This window comes from Dermacentor silvarum, chromosome 1 (genome assembly GCF_013339745.2).
Source record: "Dermacentor silvarum isolate Dsil-2018 chromosome 1, BIME_Dsil_1.4, whole genome shotgun sequence".
Lineage (NCBI taxonomy): Eukaryota > Metazoa > Arthropoda > Arachnida > Ixodida > Ixodidae > Dermacentor > Dermacentor silvarum.
In genome coordinates this window covers 370,262,572-370,281,469 of record NC_051154.1, presented here as the reverse complement: position 1 = coordinate 370,281,469, position 18,898 = coordinate 370,262,572, and the positions used below count along the sequence as shown (strand labels likewise).

General features: G+C 44.7%; 1 protein-coding gene across 6 annotated transcripts in view; it reads right to left on the bottom strand.

The window, feature by feature from the left end:
- Nucleotides 1–18,898, bottom strand: part of LOC119445477 (uncharacterized) — a 61,364-nt gene that overhangs the window by 16,869 nt on the left and 25,597 nt on the right. For 3 of the 6 annotated variants that reach the window (XM_049660570.1, XM_049660571.1, XM_049660569.1), the window contains exons 6-8: nucleotides 18,464–18,561; nucleotides 17,034–17,256; nucleotides 9,442–15,333 (exon numbers count right to left, since the gene is read on the bottom strand). In XM_049660570.1, coding sequence (XP_049516527.1) covers nucleotides 15,224–15,333; nucleotides 17,034–17,256; nucleotides 18,464–18,561 — 431 coding nt within the window. In that variant the 3' untranslated portion in view covers nucleotides 9,442–15,223. Of the gene's footprint in view, nucleotides 1–7,419; nucleotides 7,499–9,441; nucleotides 15,334–17,033; nucleotides 17,257–18,463; nucleotides 18,562–18,898 lie in introns of those variants that run through there. The other 3 variants (XM_049660572.1, XM_049660573.1, XM_049660574.1) reach the window with 2 other exon arrangements.

The following is an 18,898-nucleotide window of genomic DNA, read 5'->3' as shown; positions in this document are numbered from 1 at the left end:
CATCCCAGAAGTGCTGCCCGTGGGCTCGCAGTTTCCTTCGCAAAAAAGGCTTCAGATCTGTGGGAGGAATAGCAGCGGCAGAATTAATAGTTTGCGATGTAGTTGATGTGGCTAACTGGTCTGCAAACTCATTACCCTCAATGCCTCTATGGCCAGGCACCCAGCATATCATCACATGCTGGTTAGATATATACACTCTGCATAAAATGGAATAGAGCTCAGTAAGTACAGGGTTTCTGTGTTTACACAGCAACTGCAATGCTTTCACAACAATTTGGGAGTCTGTAAATATGATAGTCTTTTGAAGTTTTGATTTCATTATATACTTCACTGCCAATAATAGTGCGTAGGCCTCAGCTGTAAAGATACTTGTCTCCGGGTGCAGTACACCAGATTCCGAAAATGATGGGCCGATGGCTGCATAAGATACCGCGGCATGTGACTTGGAAGCGTCTGTGTGAAAATCTGTACATGAATATTTAGATTGGAGTTCTAGGAAATGCATTTTAATGTGTGCCTCTGGTGCATGTTTCGTTACTTCTATAAATGATGTGTCACAATCTATGAGCTGCCACTACCACGGAGGTAACAGTTTCACTGGAGCCATAGGACGATGATCAAGCAGCGGAACACCCATTTCCTCACTAAGATTCCTCACACGCAAAAAGAATGGCTTTCTCGCTGCAGCTCGGTTATAAAAGAGTGTGGCAGCAGTCACATCGTTTATTGTTGAATAAGAAGGATGTTCAATATTTGCTTGTACTTTCAGAAAATATTTAAAACTGCTGTATGACCGCGGCAGATGAAGTCACCACTGATTCGACTCTACGTAGAAGCTCTGGATTTGACTTGTCCTGAAAGTAGCAGTCACGAGACGGATACCCAAGTGCTGAACGGGGTCTAGTATTTTTAATTCACTTGGCATTGCAGAATTATAAATTATAGACCCATAATCAAGGCGTGAAAGGGCAAGACTTTTATACAACTTAAGCAAACACTTTCGATCACTACCCCAAGTCGTACGCGACAGAAGCTTTAAAAGGTTCATTGTCTTCAGGGATTTTGCCCTTAGATGCTTAAGATGAGGTATAAATGTGAGATTAGCATCTAAAACAATTCCTAAAAACTTGTGCTCACTGCTCACAGAGAGCGCGTCTCCTTTGATTCCAATACATGGGACAGGCATTACGCCTCTTGTAAGCCTGCTGCTATGGAAGCGCTAGCTAGTTCTTTAGTTGCTGCTCAGAGGGCTTAAGATGGATGTTTTTGTTCAACCTGGTCTCGCCAGGCGTAACGGCTGCGACGAAAGGGAAGAGACAGCTAGCGCATTTTGTCAATGATCGTCGCTTGACCAGCGGAATACAATGGGAGGATTAAGTGCCAGTGGTGGGCGCCCGTCGCGGCGACGGCGCCGAGATTAGGTCGAGGCACAGCTCACGACATGCCGATTATACCTGACACGCGGAGGGCGCGTTGAGCCGGCGGGCACTGAGAAAACGTAGAGGGTGCGTGACGACGCCGGTGGCACCCAAGAGTACACAAAGCTGACCTAAAGAAGAGGGAACATCGGTGCTTCGTCTCGTACATCCCGTGGAGTCGCCCTGACAACAAAAGCTTAGATGTCCGTGACTGACGCTGGCTCCTGATGGGCGCGTGCCGGGCGTGTAGCCGGCACCGAAAGGGTGAACGCAGTACTCCGGCACCTTTCCCATTGTAACCGTTCTTGCATGGCGTTTCGGAGACCGTGGCCAATTGACCATCGTGAAGGGCCTCTCTGAGCAAGCATTTAGTGAACAGAGCTTTCATTGACAAAGGACCTGTAGCTACTACGGTATCGGTTTTTCGTATAGGTACGAGCGGTAAGAGCGGAGAAGGGGCCACAGCAAAGGTCAATCGCTGCAGCTTCCAGGTGCTGCCTGTTCTTTAGATTTTATTTTACCCATTGTGCTGGGCGCTGTGGCTTTGCCAGGGAACACACATGCTATGCAGCTGTCACCCCCCCCCCCTCTTGGAGCGTTTTTATTTGTATATTGTTTTGAGGGAGAGGGAGAAGCGCAATACCGGAAGTGCCGGCGAACAAGACGATCCTAGTACAGGATTCCTGATTGGTGCGTCGGCGGACCACTCATAGCCACTCGGTGGCGATTGGTTGGTAAATGCTTGGGGCGGGGCACCGAAGGGTTAAAAACGTGGCCCCGTTGCCCCGACCAAGCGGTTCTGGACCAACTTCGGTGCTATGCACCATCGACTATGTCGATATAGGGTCGCCCTATGTGTACCAGTTCCGTCTTGTATGTGTTTTGTATTTGTACTTGTAAATAATTGTAAATAGAAAGTTTTTCTTTTCTCTCGTCATCTGTGTCTACTTCGATCAAGCAGAAGCATCCAGCGAACCAGTCGCCGCTATCGTTAGCGGCAGTACATCCTCTACTTGCGTAAACCGGCTCTGGCGGTGTGTCTCGGATGCCCAAATAGAAGAGTGGTACAGAAGAACCTGAACTTTACTCCTCTCTTGTTAGTAAAGAGTACGCAAGTGCTCTTCTGGGCATTTACTTTAAAACCATTTTCATTTGCCCATTTGGACAATTTGTTTATTACAAGCTGCACTTGTCGTTCGCAGATGGCAATATTGCATCACTTGAAGGCTATTTGCACATCGTCGACATAAACAGAATAAAACATTGTGCGAGGAATGACTGTATGAAGGCAGTTCATTTTTACAATAAATGACGTGCAACTAAGCACGCCCCCTTGCGGTACACTGGTCTCTTCAGTGAAGGGCCTAGACAGAGCGTTACCCACTCTTATGTGGAGTGCGCAGTTAGATAACTTTCGATTGTGTTTAGCATGTTTCCATGGACACCCATCGCCGAAAGATCTCGGAGAATTCCGGAGCGCCATGTGGTATCTTAAGCCTTTTCTAGGTCCAGAAATACTGAGAGGCAGAACTGTTTATGTATAAAAGCATATCTAATATAAGATTCAATGCGAACAAGGTGGTCTGTTGTGGACATACCTTCCCTGAAACCACACTGGAAGGGGTCTAGGATATTGCCGCTTTCAAGGACACAGATCAAGCGCTGGTTTATCATTTTTTCAAGTAATTTACAAATACAGCTTGTTAATGCTATTGGCATATAACTACTGGCTAACGATGGGTCCTTGCCTTGTTTAAGTACAGGAAGGATCACACTTTCCTTCCACGAAGATGGTATGTAACCAGCAGCCCACATGGCATTGAAAAGACTTAATAGTGTTTTTAGGGTTTCAGGTGCTTAATCATTTCGTACATGATACGATCGCCACCTGGTGCGGAGTTGTTGCAACAGTTTAGAGATGCCTTAAGTTCAGCAAGAGAAAATGGTGGATTTTATGTCTCATTTGGCGTACAGTTACATTCGAGGGGCTGTCGCTCTGCGCGTTTTTTGAACTTCAAGAAGTGCTCTCTGTAATGTGACGCACTGGAGATGTGTTCAAAATGTTCACCAAGGAAGTCAGCCTGATCTTCCAGGCAATCACATTCTGTGTTTACCAAGGGGAGTGATTTTGTGTGACGTCCTTTTAATGCGTTAACTCTGTTCCACACTTTTCTCTCGTCTGTATAGGAATTTATACTGCAAAGATACTGCTCCTAACTATCTCTCTTAGCACGTCGACGTGTTCTTCTGCCTTGGAATTTTGCCTGTTTGAAGTTGATGAGGTTTTCGGCAGTTGGAGAGTTGCGAAGCAATCCCCAAGCCTTGTTTTGTTGTTTCCGTGCCTTTCTACAATTGTCGTTCCACCATGAAATGCGACGCTTTTTGACTAGCCCGTTAGTTTGTTGGATGGATTTTGTGGCAGCCTCTATTATGAAACCTGTCATGTAAGCCACAGCATCGTCTATGCTAAAACCAGCAATGTCATCCTGAGCTAAATATGTTATTTTTCTGAAGAGAACCCAGTTTGCTGATTCAACCTTCCATCGGGGAACATGTGGAGAGCATTGAGCCTGTTTTGTTATATTTATGACTATTGGGAAGTGGTCACTTCCGTAGGGGTTCTTAATAACATTCCAATTAAGGTAAGGCATTCGTGTACTGGATACTTGGATACTATGCTGAAGTCTATTGAGGAGTAGGTTTTGTGTGTAACACTATAATACATCGGCTCTTTCTTATTGAGTAGACATGCATCCGAGGAAAAAATAAAATTTTCTATTAAACGCCCTCTTCCGCCACAACGGCTGTCTGCCCACAAAGTGTTATGCGCATATAAGTCCCCGACAACTATGTATGGCTCCGGAAGTTCATCAATGTAGTTTTGAAATTTGGTTTTCTGGAGTTGATAATTCGGAGGGATGTATATAGAGCTAATTGTAACTAGTGTATTGAACAACACCGCGCAGACAGCAACTACCTCTAGGGACGTACGGAGTTTTAGTTCTCGGCAGGCAACAACTCTGTCGACTACGATAGCCACACCACCGGATGACGCGGTAGTGTCATTGCGGTCTTTATGAAAAATAGCATATTTTCGGAGGAAATTTGTTTGCGTGTGTTTCAGGTGTGTTTCTTAAACACACAGCACCTTTGGATTATACTTATGTAGGAGTTCTTTAATGTCATCGAGGTTGTGGAGGAGACCTCTGACATTCCATTGCAATATTTGTGTATCCATGTTAAATGTGGTGTTTGTGCTGTGTGTTTGAGAAAGACGAGCTATTTCACAGGGCCCTTTCCTGGCGCTGTGATGCGGTGTTTTCTTGTCTGGAGCGGTCGAGAGATTCTCGCCGCTCCTTAAGCACTGGCCGTGCCGTCTGGCCGGTTGTGTCCATTGCCTTTTGCAAGAGCGCGCTGGACACGCGCTCTTGCGAGTGGTTGGTTCGACGTGAAAGCCTCGCCTCAAGGGACGAGGCCCTGGAGGCAGCCCGGAGGTCGATGGCTCTTAATCCGAGATGGCGGAGCAGTGCTAGCTGCAGCTGCCGAGGGGGCGTATGGCGTCACTGGCGACTCACTGCGTATGAGCTGGACAGCCACCGGAAACCGTTGTGTCGCTGCCCCCTGACGCGCCACTTCGGCAAAAGTGTTTTTGGGCAGGTATAAAACCTGGCTACGTGCCTCCTTAAATGATATATTCTCTTTTACCTTGATTGTAACAATTTCTTTTTCCCTTTCCCATGATGGGCAGGACCGCGAGTATGCGGCGTGCTCCCCATCACATTTCACACAGTGGAGAGAGTTTTCGCATGATTCAGAGAGATGCTCAGTTACACTTCATTTCGCACAAGTCTGACGGCCTTGGCAGTTCTGCGAACTGTGGCCGAATCTTTGGCACTTGAAGCATCGAAGAGGGTTTGGCACGTATGGCCTGACACGTAATTTAATGTATCCAGCTTTAATGCTCTCGGGTAGAACACTAGAATCAAAATTAAAAATTATATGTTTTGTCTTTAGCTCCTTGCCATCGCGCCTCATCTTGATTCATTTTACAGTCAAAACATTTTGTTCTTTGAATCCTCCCAAAAGTTCATCTTCAGTGAGCTCCAACAGGTCGTCATCAGATATAACACCGCGGTGGTGTGCATGGTGCAGTGCGCGGTCACAGTCACAGGAAAGTCTCCAAACAACACTAGATTCTGTAGTTTATCATGCTGTTTCTTATCGCGGAGTTCCAGAAGGAGGTCACCACTGGCCATCCTCATCACCTTGTACCTTGGTCCTATAGTCTGTCAGAGTCTTTGCAACAATAAAGGGTGAGATCACTCTTATAGCCTTTTGAGTTTTCTCACTATGTACCACGTGGTAGCATGGAAAGTTCTCGACTTGTCGGTCAAAAAATTAAAAAACTTCTTTGGTGCGCCCCCACTTTTGGAGGCGATCAGAAAGCGCGGGAAAAGAACTAGCCATGCAAATATTCATGTTTCGGCAGAAACGCCAGCCACCCACCATGGAGTCTTACTAGGGGACGCTGCAGTGCCTGTAAACAAAGGCCCTGCATACGCCAGCTGTACGTCACCACTATAATCAAATATGAAATAACCTAGGCAGGCTACTCACACAGGGTTAACCCTCACTGCCAAGAAGATCGGAAGTAATATAGAAGAGAGGAGAAGACAGGAAAGATTAAAAGTAAGAGAGAAAGACGAAGGTTGGAGAGGAGGATAGGAAAAGGCAACTACCGATTTCTCCCGGATGGGTCAGTCCGGGAGTGCCGTCTATGTGAAGCCGAGGCCAAAGGGCAGGTATGAAACCTTGCCTTCCCCGAGGGGCAATAAAGGTTCAAGCACTCAGCATTGGCTCAACCCCCAGGATTCCCTTTTCCCTGGACACGGCTAAGCCACGCACGGTTAAACGTGGGAGGGTCCAACCCTCGTATGCTCGAGTCCGTGGTGTCGCAACACACCAAAAGCCTGCTTGTGCAGACGCCCCTGCGGGGGCCAAAAGATGGCAATTGAGTGTATGGTGCACTGTATATGCCTTTTGAATGCCGTTATTATAAATGACAAATTAAATTTCAGCGTAATAGAAGTTACAGCTTGAGTGATATTGCTAAGAAACATTAGGAAGAAATCGGAAGCAACATTTATTTTGTCACATGTTTGATCGGAGCGCCATGTGACACCCGTATTAGACGAGTTAATTCAGATAAGTTCCTGAAGCCAGCTAAATCGGCAACAGCAAAAGCACACTGGTCGAAAAACAATGTCAGTTTCTGCTGTTCCAAGTTAATGGTTATTAATGTGTGTATCAAACAATGTAGGTGCTGAGAGCAAGCTGTCTTTCCAACACAAGATTGTGTCTAGGATTTTTGCAAAATATAAAGTTCACAGGCTGCCAGGTTTGGCATAATGTACAACACTTTTGCTTTAGATGCCATATTCATAATTTCCAGTTTCAATATACGATTCAAGTACTACTGGAGCTGTATATTTTAAAATATGGCCTACCTTCAGTTTAATCGGTTCACCTAAGTAGCCTCCTCTGAGTTAAATATAATTGGGGGCTTGAATGTATATGCATGATATGCTTCTTACTGACTGTATTGTGATATATTTTTTAGTTTTGAGGCACACATATCCTTTTATGTTTTGTCATGAGTTGCCCGACAAAAGCAAAAGGGCATTACAATTGCAAATATTACTGCACTTAATTCCCAACATACGTACCTGCACAGATTTTATGTTCATAGTTTCATTTCTCTAAGTAGTAAAAAATCATATATTACTTTTTTTGGGGGGGGGCGCTGTTCATTGATTCCCATTCCTAAAGGGACGTCGAAAGAAAAAGCCATGAAAGGTAGCTTAAAAGTGAAGTCTCAAGTCAACATTCAATCTTCTAAAGCACTACCAGCATGGAAACATTTCTACTCGCTTTGTTATTATAAGCTAGCTGACAAATAAATAATCCCAGTGTGAAAGAGTATTTATTTTTTTTATTATTTTTATGTCACGTTTTTTGTATGTTCTTTTTTTGGTTCGCAATGGTCTTCCTACCTCCTCACGCAGTACTTCAACGGGAGCCTATGAGGTATATTTATAAATGAATAAGTAAATTTGTGAAGCTTACAACAAACCATGAAGCAGAACATTTAAATACAGGCAGTTCATAATACATCCCTAGTGCAGCACAGCATCAAGCTTGAAGCTGATCTCTGATGTCCCATAAATTGCAGGTTTGATAACGTGGTATCACAAACTGCTGGTTATGCATGTCAGTCAGCCTGGCGCAGTGGTTGCAGGTGAGTGCAACCAAAAGCTCGCTATGCTTTGCCCTTCTGCAAATGACATGGGAGAGAGCTTGAACTCCGCTATTGCTTCACTTATAGTGGGGACCATCTCTCTCACTTTCTTCTCATTATTCTGTCAACTTGCTAATATGCGCAACTTCTACAGGCTTGGTTATGATGTTGACTGCTGAACTTGGCTTATGTGCGTTTCAATAGTTAGCAGTACCCTCGAAGCCATGCTGTACTTTGTGTACATTGTAAAATGGTCAATTTGAAATATCAATTGTCTGACATTCTCAGGGAAATAAGGTTTTTGTTGTGAATAAGGCTTAGGCTGCTCTCTGAAGGAGTACCAGAAACAATACTTTCTCACCTAACAAAAGTGTTTTAGGCATGCCATGCTGAAGCCATGCTCTCCTACAATAATTAGATCATAATGTGCAATATCGACAACTACACATTATTAAAATCTGCAGACCAAAGTCATAATGCTCTTTAATTTGACTGTTAAAAATGTGTGTGGCTACCTAACATTTAGCCTTAGCCCCTTTGGCGCCGACACCATTAGTGCAAAAGGGGCTCATGTCATTAGCAAGGTTTTGGGATAAGTACACACTGAATAAGCACTTGTTAAGATTTTGAGGTAGTAGCATAACGTGAGACCTGCCCAAAGTGCTATTTTATTTTTATTTTTTATATTTAGGCCACGAAGTCACTTTTCTTTTAAGCCTGTGCAGATGTGTCATGCTAGGGGAATCCCATTCATTTCTCTCTTTACAGTGACTCCTGTAATTCAGTTTCATGTTGCATGGCATAAAAAGGCACTTTTAGCGAGGCCGAAGATGAGTGGTTTGAATGTCTACAAAATGACTCCGGACACATACATCACTGAATACACTTACAGATTTGGCTTTAAAGGAACACTAAAGCGAGACACCGAATCAGTTTAGATGCATCATGTATTCTTTCTTTTTGTGTTAGTTTTGTGATGAGAGGTTATTTATTGGAAAAGAAAATGAAGGTCAAAGTTGCATTTTGTGCCAAATTTCGTGCTGAAGCATCACCGCTGGTACGTCGGGGGACATCATGCATTCCAAAGTATTTTAGTGTATTTTGGCTGTTGCGGCTCAGTACACTCAGTTCAGTTTTTGACTCTTTTAGACTGCAATATGGTGAATTTTTGCCAAAAACAAATTAACTAGGCCTCAGCAGACAGCCAGCATGTGCGGGAATGTTATTGTGGTTTCACCACCTGTATTACATTCTGGTGTACCGTATTTATTCGAATCTAGGCCGATAGTTTTTTCAAATAATCACATACGAAACTCTAGAGTCGGCTTAGATTCAAGGATTTTAAAAAACGCACCAGTTTTTAACTGAAACTGATAAATACGGTGCATAGTTAGCGCCATATAGAAAAGTCAGTATCGCAGCCGCTACTAGCCGCGGCAGTAACCAACTGAAGTACACGAGCGACGTCGCCATTTTGACCCGCGTCGTATTGGTAGTATCGGTATGGTGCAGCATTGAATTGAATTATGGGGTTTACGTGCCAAAACCAGTTCTGATTATGAGGCACGCCGTAGTGGAGGTCTCCGGAAATTTGGACCACCTGGGGTTCTTTAACGTGCACCTAAATCTAAGTACACGGGTGTTTTCGCATTTCGCCCCCATCGAAATGCGGCCGCCGTGGCCGGGATTCGATCCCGCGACCTCGTGCTCAGCAGCCCAATGGTGCAGCATTGGCGCGCGGTGTGGCGTTATCGTAATGGCACCAAATGAGCGATGCCATTATAGTGCCGCTTTCTAAACGAATACTGTATTTACTCGAATCTAACGCGCACTTTCAACACGACCCTAAATCTGCGTCGGCATTAAAATATGGCCGCCTCGCACGCGCGTCGAGCTTAGCTACCGTAGCATGCGGAAGCTTCCTCCGTGTGCTGCAGTACACGTGCTTAGGCAATAGTCTACCATCTGTCTTTACGTTCTCTGCGTCTGCTCTATCTATCAATGTGAAGTACCGAGTTCATCATGATGCCGCATTTAAAACAGAGTTTCTCACTATATTACCTAGAGGGAAAACTGGCGCTGCTGCGCTGCGGTATCCATGGGAATGCCAGTATATTATGACTTCGGATTGGCATCGTTCTCGGAGAGCCAAAAAAGCCTTGAAGACGCACCTGGCTAGTGCCGTTCCGTCTGTCACAATGATTCATTTCCTGCTAAAACAGCACATAAAAAGCTGCTTTAGCTTTATTATTACACAAAAACATGTTTTGTTTCATTTTGAGGACTTACTATTGGATGCACAATTATATAAAACATAAAGAGTATCAGCCGGCCACTAAAGTTGGAGGGCAGACGACAAGATTATCGCTCGCTTTGGAACAACTTCTCGTCTTTTCTTGCTTTTCTTCGCTTGATTCTGCATTGTAGGTGAGTAAACTTTATTGAGAGATGTAATATGGGTAAATGAAAGCCTTTTATGTAGATTTTACTTTAAGAACGCATAATTTGTGTAGCCCTATCCAGATTTAGACGAAGCCTTGTTCAACACCATCCAACACAAGCCTCGCAGACACATATCCTGTCATTCCCATGAGGGCACGGCGCCCTTTAAGAAACTCGCATAGACGGTGGCGCCAGTTTACCCTCTTGGTGTTATAGTGAGAAACTATGATTTAAAAGGAAAGTGACCATCTGTGTGGAGACGGACGGAAATCGGGCCACATCACGGGCGTTCTGAGAATCTGAAACTTGCGAGCGGGACTGGGGCAAACAGAAGGAGAGGATTTTAGCCAGCAAAACAATGCGGAACGGTTTCAGTGGAGCGAAGCAGGACATTATCTGCGACGATCCACTCCGGCGATACGATCGCCTTGGCCCTATCTTGAAAGCAATCTGCTACGGGTGAAGTCCGCCTCGCACCGTATTTTCGCCGCGTTGAAGCAAGAGGCATGCTAGCACGAAGGCGCGCTTCGTCTCCAGTGTTCTGACAGTTGGTTTCCGCAGACAACGAGCGAGATGTGCTCATGTTTGCTTGTGCACGCGTGACACTGTGCTTGTTAATAGCGGTCTACCAATTTGCTACTGAATTCGATGCATAGCCTTTCGGGTGAAACTGCGATTTTTTTTATTCCTCGAAACTTCAGTGAATCGGGAGGAAATCTATTTTTACAATTGACAGAAAGTTGTATTTCTGTTTGAAAGCGTTACGTGCGCGGTACTGTAAAGGACTTTTTTTATCCTAACAGAAAACAGGTTCGCGTTACAATCGAGGAAGCGTGAGAATCGAGTAAATACGGTAGTTGTGCTAGCCGTAGAGGCATCGTCAAACATTCAAGCCGGGCGGAACTTCGGCAGCGGTCTGTCGTTGGAGGGGGCCACGGTAGATGCTTTTTTCGTGCGCTGCAACGAGAGTGACATTTACCCAGGAACACTGATCGTGCGCTCCTTCCAAAAATGCCGCATCTCTAATGCGCTGGATGGTACTGAATATAGCGCACTGTTTGAATATGTCAGCAGTAAGGAAGATAGCGACGAGGCTAGCAGCGATGGTGACATAGAATCAGCTCGGCATGTTCAAATTTAATAAATGCTGTTTCATTTCGCAAATGCTGTCCTCGCTTTTTCGTTCGGCCTACATTCGAGGTAAGTTTTTTTTCCTGACTTCGAACTTTTCGGGGGTCGGCTTAGAATCGGAGTCGGCCTAGATTCGAGTAAATACAGTATTTTCTAGCTTATCAAGCCTCCTTTTTTGGTAACTGCAGTTTTGCAGGTGTTGCAGAAAAGCAATTTAATAATGCAGCTCAAATAATTATTTTTCTCTTTAGTGTCCCCTTAAAGTGTTGTCTGAATGATGTGGCATGAGATAACACTGCCTGAAAGTTATCTTGCATGTCAGCAGTTTGTGTTGCCATGTAATCACCACGATTGTCTTTGAGGTGCTCAGAGATGTCACTGCACTTGCTCCTCATTTTCCAAGTCCCTAAGATGCCATAAAGAGAATCTGTTTGAAATGTCCTGCAAGAAATTATACTGTAGTCCCAGGAGCTCTGTTAAACGATTGCAGTAGAAAAGCACTGTCTTCTCCAAAGCATATACAGTGAGTCGGGAATTTGTTGGCAATTCTTTTTACCTCAACAATCATGGAAATATTTATTTACTGTGTTGACTGGTGGATTTATATCAAGCCTGATCTCTGTAGCTGACTGTATGCTTATTTATTACACAAAAATTAGTCTGGTTTGCAATGATACCACCTTTTAACAATAATGCATAAGCACCAGTTTGCCGAAATAATAGAATAAATGTAACTATACTTTCTGTAAAAGAAAACTGTTGTCTTATACAGCAATTTGAGTGAGCTTTTTAAGTGCAGTGGCAGGCTTAGGATGTTGGTTGAAAACTAAGTTGCTTAGAGATCTGCTGCATTGGAGGGCGCGTTTCCTTTTCTTCGTCTATTGTAGCATTGTCTGGTCTCCATGTTCCCTTCCATACTATTCACAGTGCACAGAGACAGGCAGATGGTGGCATTCACAGAATACACATTGCAATGAACTAAGAGACACACAGAGTGCGAAAGAGGACAGCTTTTTCACTGTCTGTCTGTTACAGCTTATGAGAGATTGTTGCAATGTTTACGAGGGCTTTGTAAAATGTCCTCACAAACTGGTATATTATGGAGTTGTGTATAATACATCAATTTTGTCCACTACAGATGTACCAACAGTTGCAGGTTACAGAACTGTGATATCTTTATTGGTAAGTTACACAGTGCTAAACTTCATACTTGAATTTGAAATCATAAAATTTGCATGAACTGTTTACTTATTTTAAATTTGTAGCCTAAACTAAAAAATTCGTTTTCTAAAGTTGGCAGACTAACATTCTTTCAAATGTAACAAACTTGTCAAATGTGGTGCAGTGAATGCCAAGCAAGACATTTCTCCATTCCCATGTACAGTTATAACGAAGTCAGCAAAATTAAAAATTTACTTTCCTAAAGTTACATCTCATTACATTGAAATTCAACCTTTCATGCAAATAAGTACTTTCGTCGTCATATTTTTCTTACACAAAAGGGGCCACCAAAATTTTACGAATCATTGGGCAATAGAAAAAAAATACTTCAACGAGAAAAAAAAAGTAATTTTGTTTAACTGGAGAATCGACGACCAAAGATAGTTTCATGCTGTGCCGACAATATTACGTTTATAAAAACCTACAAAGATAAAGAACGTTAGCGGAGACAAAAGACAGCCCAGCCAGGCTGTGTTGATTTTTTGTATTGTACTCCGAGCCGTCGTTCTCTTCCTCCCATGACCCTCGGTAGAAAAAACACCGCCATGCTGCATCAAATGGGACCATCAGCAAGAGCGCGGTAGGGTTTGAGCCATGGTAAGGTTATGCCAGATGACATGGTAGAGCTGACTCATAGGTGACATTGGTCACTTGACGTAGGACACAGTAAGGGCTTTTTTAGCAAGGAAGGAGTTTTTCCAAGAGTGCCACTCGGCGGGAAGGGTAGCAAAGTAGCACAAGGGAAGCATGGTGGTCAGCATGGGCAATGACGTCATGGACATACTCACTGCTGGAGGCACTAGTAGAGGGAAGTGAAGCGACCAAGGGCAATGCAGGGTCGTGACCAAACAACAGATAAAATGCAGAATAACCAGCAGTTTTGTGGCATGAAAAATTGTAAGCAAACGTGACGTATGGTGGCACCTAGTCACAGATGTTTGGCGAAACTTGCTTAGACAGCATGTCAGTGATGGTTCGATTCATTCGCTCAATCAGGCCGTTGGTCTGAGGATGGTAAGAGGTAGTGAGCTTTTGCTTAGTAGACTAAGAGTGCAAGATGTCGGTGATTACTTCGGAGAGGAAGATACGACCACGGTCAGTGAGTAGCTGCTGTGAGGCACCGTGCACTAAAATGATATAATGAAGGAGAAAATCCGCAACGCCAGATGCACAGCTGGTTTAAATGGAGTATGGCTTGGTTGGAATAATAAGGGGTTGTGCTGGAGCGTTCCCAATTTTTTTCGATGTTGACAGGGCTTGCACGCAGTAACGTATTGCCATATGGAGCCTGTGAGACCGGCCCAGTAGAAGCGATAGTAGACACGGTCGCAGGTGCGAGCAAAACCAAGATGGCCTGGAGTTGGCATGTCATGAAGCTCATGGAGAACGACTGAGCGAAGGTGTCAAGCGATGATAAAGAAGGCAAGGACTGTCGGATGGGTACAAAACGCCGTCCTGGCGGACAAACCACCATAATGATGGGTCAGTAGGCGCAGATTGAACTAGCTCAATGAGAGTCTGTCAGGTGGCATCAAGGCGTTGCTCATTGGCCATGTCAAAAAGTTGGGAGATGGATAGAACGCAGGTGGAAATGTCCATGTCATCAATGTCGGGTGTGTACGAGGTAACAGGATAAGCCGTCAGCGTCTTTGTGCTGGCACCCAGATTCCCAGACCACTGAATAGAAATACTGCTGCATATGCAAAGCCCATCGACCAGACCTCCCTGTGGGGTTTTTAAGGACGAAAGCCAACAGAGTGTGTGATGGTGGGCGACAATAGAAAAGGAACGGCCATATAGGTAGAAATGGAATTCCGCAACCACTCGGACAAGAGCCAGACCCTCTCGCTCGATAATGGAGTAGTTTTGCTTCGAAGGCGACAAAAGGCGGATGGCGTACACAATAACACGGCCATGACCACACTGGACTTGTACCAAAACAACACCGATTCCATGGCCACTTGCATCAGTGTGCACCTACGTAGAAGCATCGCATCGCATCGAAGTGGCTGAGGTAAAGTGGGGTGGAGAGTATGGTCATGAAACAACAGAAGGCAGTGGCTTGAAAAGAGCCCCTTGAAAACGGGACACCTTTTTGAGAAAGTCTGTGAGAGGCCGTGCTATGGTGTCAAAATATTTACCGAAGCAGTGGAAGTAAGAGCTAAGTCCTGAAAAGCTGCAGACATCTTTTGCCGAGTGTGCCACAAGAAAGTGCTTGCGGTGCGAATTTTTCCCGGGTCAGGTCGGATTCCACAAGTGTTGACGAGATGTCCAAGCACAGTTATCTGACTGTGGTGAAAATGGCATTTTTTGAAGTTGAGCTACGGGTCAGTTTTGCCAAAACATAAAGAATGGCCGAGATGCACTCAAGGTGTGCGCCAAACTTAAGCGAGAACACTAACGTCATCGAAGTAGCAAAAACAAGTCGACAATTTCACCCACAAGGGGCCCTGAAACACTTTTTAAACATCATAAGAAAACGGTGATCTGTCGTAGAGACTGCTGTGAAAGTACAAGCCAAATATTACTGCACTGCATGCAGCTGCAATTTCCGGTCAAACACAGTGACAAATCACTTGCTCTTGCTTCCACAATGGTGTCATGCAGCGTCATCGAATGCAGCTGGACTGCAACCTCAATCTTTGCATTGCGCATAGCTGCATGAGCTGCACACGGCCTCCGAGATCGGCAGTGGTGTGCTCTGTAGTGCAGTCTATCGCAGTTTCCACAGGGTGCCGTGACAAGCCTTTTTGCTGTCGCGACGCTCAACTTTTGTCCGAGGCTTTGTACTCTCGGTTTCTGCACTGTGTAGCTTCCAGCACGCTAGTGGAGATGAAAAAACAATGCCAGGCATCAGTGCGAAAACTCCACTATATTTGGAGTCAAAATTATTGCAGCGCAAGATTTGCGAGAAGACGTCTTTTAATAGTGAGACCAGTCTACAAATTAGAAAAGTGTTTCAGGGCCCTTTAAACCTTTCAAGTAAAAGTCCATTATGGGCTCAAAGGTGGACAATGCATTACATAAGCCAAAGGACATAGCCTTATATTGATAAAGTCCACCCCCGGCTTTATAAAGGCTGTCTTTTCAAGTTCGAGATCATACACAGCAATATGCCAGTACCCGGACCGAAGGCCGATGAACAAAAAGTAGAGGGCACCTGTACCTCAAGCTATAAATGCAGATGAATGCATCGCATACGAAGCCACAGCCATCTCAACTTGCCCAACCATGGCACCTGCTGCAGATTGCCGCTAAGATAAGGTGTGCAGGCAACATATGCGTTCAGCTGTACTGACAGCTATGCACTGCCATGGCCGGGCTAGAAGAGGAGACATCCTCATTTGCCACACACTTTGTTATATTGAGGTTCAATGTACATGTTGTTCTAAGGACAATAACTTAAGAGTGAAATGCTTCGTTATATCGAGGTCAACGGTATTTAGATAGCAGCTCCCAAAGTATATCTTAGCAGTAGTTATGACTTTTGTTTATAGCTTGTTGCATGGCTCTGGATACACCAGCGAGGAGGTGGGATGGGGCAGATTTTTTTAGCTGCTTGCAGAACCCCGAAATGCTCTTTGCTAGAATTGATCTAGATGACACCTGGCATCAATGTGCCAAAGACGCTAATGCGTATCCTTTGGCACAATGACATCTTTCTCAATAGAAGGATGAGAACCTTTAGTCTGCAGTAACAAATGATCATCCATTCATCATGTTTTTAAATGCGAAGCATTTCTTGGCGAACATTTGCTACTTTCACAGTACCTATCTATCTATCTAGCCGCCTACGTCTTTGTGCTCTCATGGTCGTTTCATTTACTTTATATGTACCGAAACTGGCATAGCATGACAAAAGTATATGACGAACACAAATTATGTGTCATGACAAATTTCATGACATGCGTGTCATGTAGGCCATTACAATGACCCAGCGAAAAAGATTAACACTCAAAAACCACTGAAATGGGTTCTCACGTGGGTACTAAGTGAAGGAAACACTAAAGGATGATGGTAGAAGTCAGTCATGACCATGACTGAGCAAAAATGACAATGACTCAGCAAAAACAAGATGAATACTCAAAAACCACTGAAATGGGTTCGGACGTGGGCACTAAGTGAAGGAAACACTAAAGGATTTTGGTCGAAGTCACAGTCATGAACATGACTAAGGCTTTCGCCTTAAGGTCTCTTAGGTGTAGCTAAAGGGACTTTGAGGGCTCGTGACATGAATGTCATGACATGTGTGTCTTGTAGGTCATGAAACAGCCACCTACATCTTGGCACTCTCAGTCGTTTCATTAACTTGGTAGGCTCCCCGCACACTGCTTCGAAAACATTGATTCCCACGGGGTACAGGGCAGCTGTTAGTGTTGCCCGCAGTGGAATGACACGACGCTATCATGAAAAGCGCAGTCTTTTTTTTTCCTTTCACTTACACTATTTTGCAATACCTTCAGGCACTGAATGTATTAAAAGTAAGACAGAAATTGCTGAGTAGTCACAAAATGGAGGCTTACCTGCCATTTCGTTGGGGTGTGGCCTGGGTCCCTGTGCCGGAAACACGATGCAGTCAATGACGTGGTGCAGCTCGGGCACGTCGACGGCGTATAACTTTCGCACGTCGCCCGGGTGCAGGCAGGGGCACTTGGTGACAAGAACAGTGCCAGTGATGACAGTCTGCTTGGGTGGTTTCTGGTACTGCACGTGTGGGCTGCGCATCTCTGTGCACTGTACAGACACCTGCAAAATCCAAGTAACCCTTAGGTGAAGTGCACCAGCAGACCAAAGTCTTGACAGAGCAGAAAAAAAAGCAGTAGCGAGTTTTAGGGAACAATAAAGCTTTGCGACTCTGCATTGCATAAACACCTTCAAAATCAAAATAGCCAGAAAACGAGTTGCACTGGCAGACCTTAGTCTTGAAGGAACAGGAAAGAATCATTAGGGAGTTTTAGGAACAGTAAGGCTTTGCATTTGTGTGCACTGGACTAACACCTGCAAAAGCAGGCTAGTGTGAGGAGAATTGTACTGACAGACCCGTCTAGAAGGAACAAGAAAAATGAGCATTCAGGACTTTTAGGGAACAGTAAGGCTTTGCACATGAGTGCACTGCATACCAGGTGAACCTACTATACAGGGTGTCTCAGCTATCATGCTTCGTATTTTTAAAAAGGACACATCATTCCATGCGAAGGTAACCAAGGGCATATTGTTCACAGTCGAGTAGAGCGGCCACTAGTAATTTTTTGAGGCTGATAAAGAAAGCCTGCCAAAAATGAAAATAGCACACGACTAACAGTCCACCTGCATCAGAAAGCAGCGCCCTCAAACATGCTCCACAGAAGTTAGTGTGCAATCTGTTGTGTCGCACTGTCGCGGGTGAGGCGAGCCAGCTAAAGTGTCATGCAGCTCTTCCACTAACTCCTATGGAACTAAAGAGCACTGCTTTTTGATGCGGGCTGACATTTAGTTAGCCATAATATGCTTCATATTTTGCTGGCTTCTTTATCAGCCAGCACAGCATTCAGAAGAATAATTAAAGAAATTGCTAATTGTACTTATAATTATTCAATTAAATGGCATCAACAAAAGATTACTTGCAGTTACTCTACTCGACTGAACAATATGCAGTTGGTTGTCTTCGCATTGAATGACCCGTCTTTATCAAAAGCGTGATGCATGATAACTGGGACACCCTGTATATGAGTGTTCATGTCTGGTCATGGCCCAGTGCCCAAGACACTCGAAGACATGGCTCAGGAGACAGGATTTACTCAAGATGTGGCTAAGGTGGGTAGCATGGCCTTGAGTCATCATTGCTAACACTTTGTATAACACTGTCTCTCACAGTCCATGAGATCGGCATACATTTTTTGTCAACTGTCTTGCTTCACAAGGAAACCAAAATGCTTCTTTTCATATCACACTGGTTAGCATTCTTGTTACCCACCTCTCCATACCAGAGCTTGTCTGTAGTGTCAACCACTCCAAGCATGTTGCGGGTACGATCCACGGGCAGCACTATGCAAGTCTTGTACCGAAGGCCCGCTGAAAATTCACAGACAAGAGGAGCACTGTTCATCTTGTGCGAGACATGGCAGTACCTTCAGTGTCATGCAGTAAACAGCCCATCCCCATCTATGTCTCAGGGGGGTGGGAGCAGTTTTTGACAGCCTTCGCAGCTATCAGCCCCCGACATCTGAACTTGCCTCCCTCCTTCCATGACAGAGCAGCACAATTTTCTGTGCTTTGGTCATGTGAACATGTCAAAGGTGGACTTGCAATCAGTTCTTGCATGCAAGGGCGGCTATGCAGTCATCTTCAAAAAGCATAAACAGACAAGGGACACAGAAAAGCAAACACCAGTGTGCTTTGCTATGTCCCT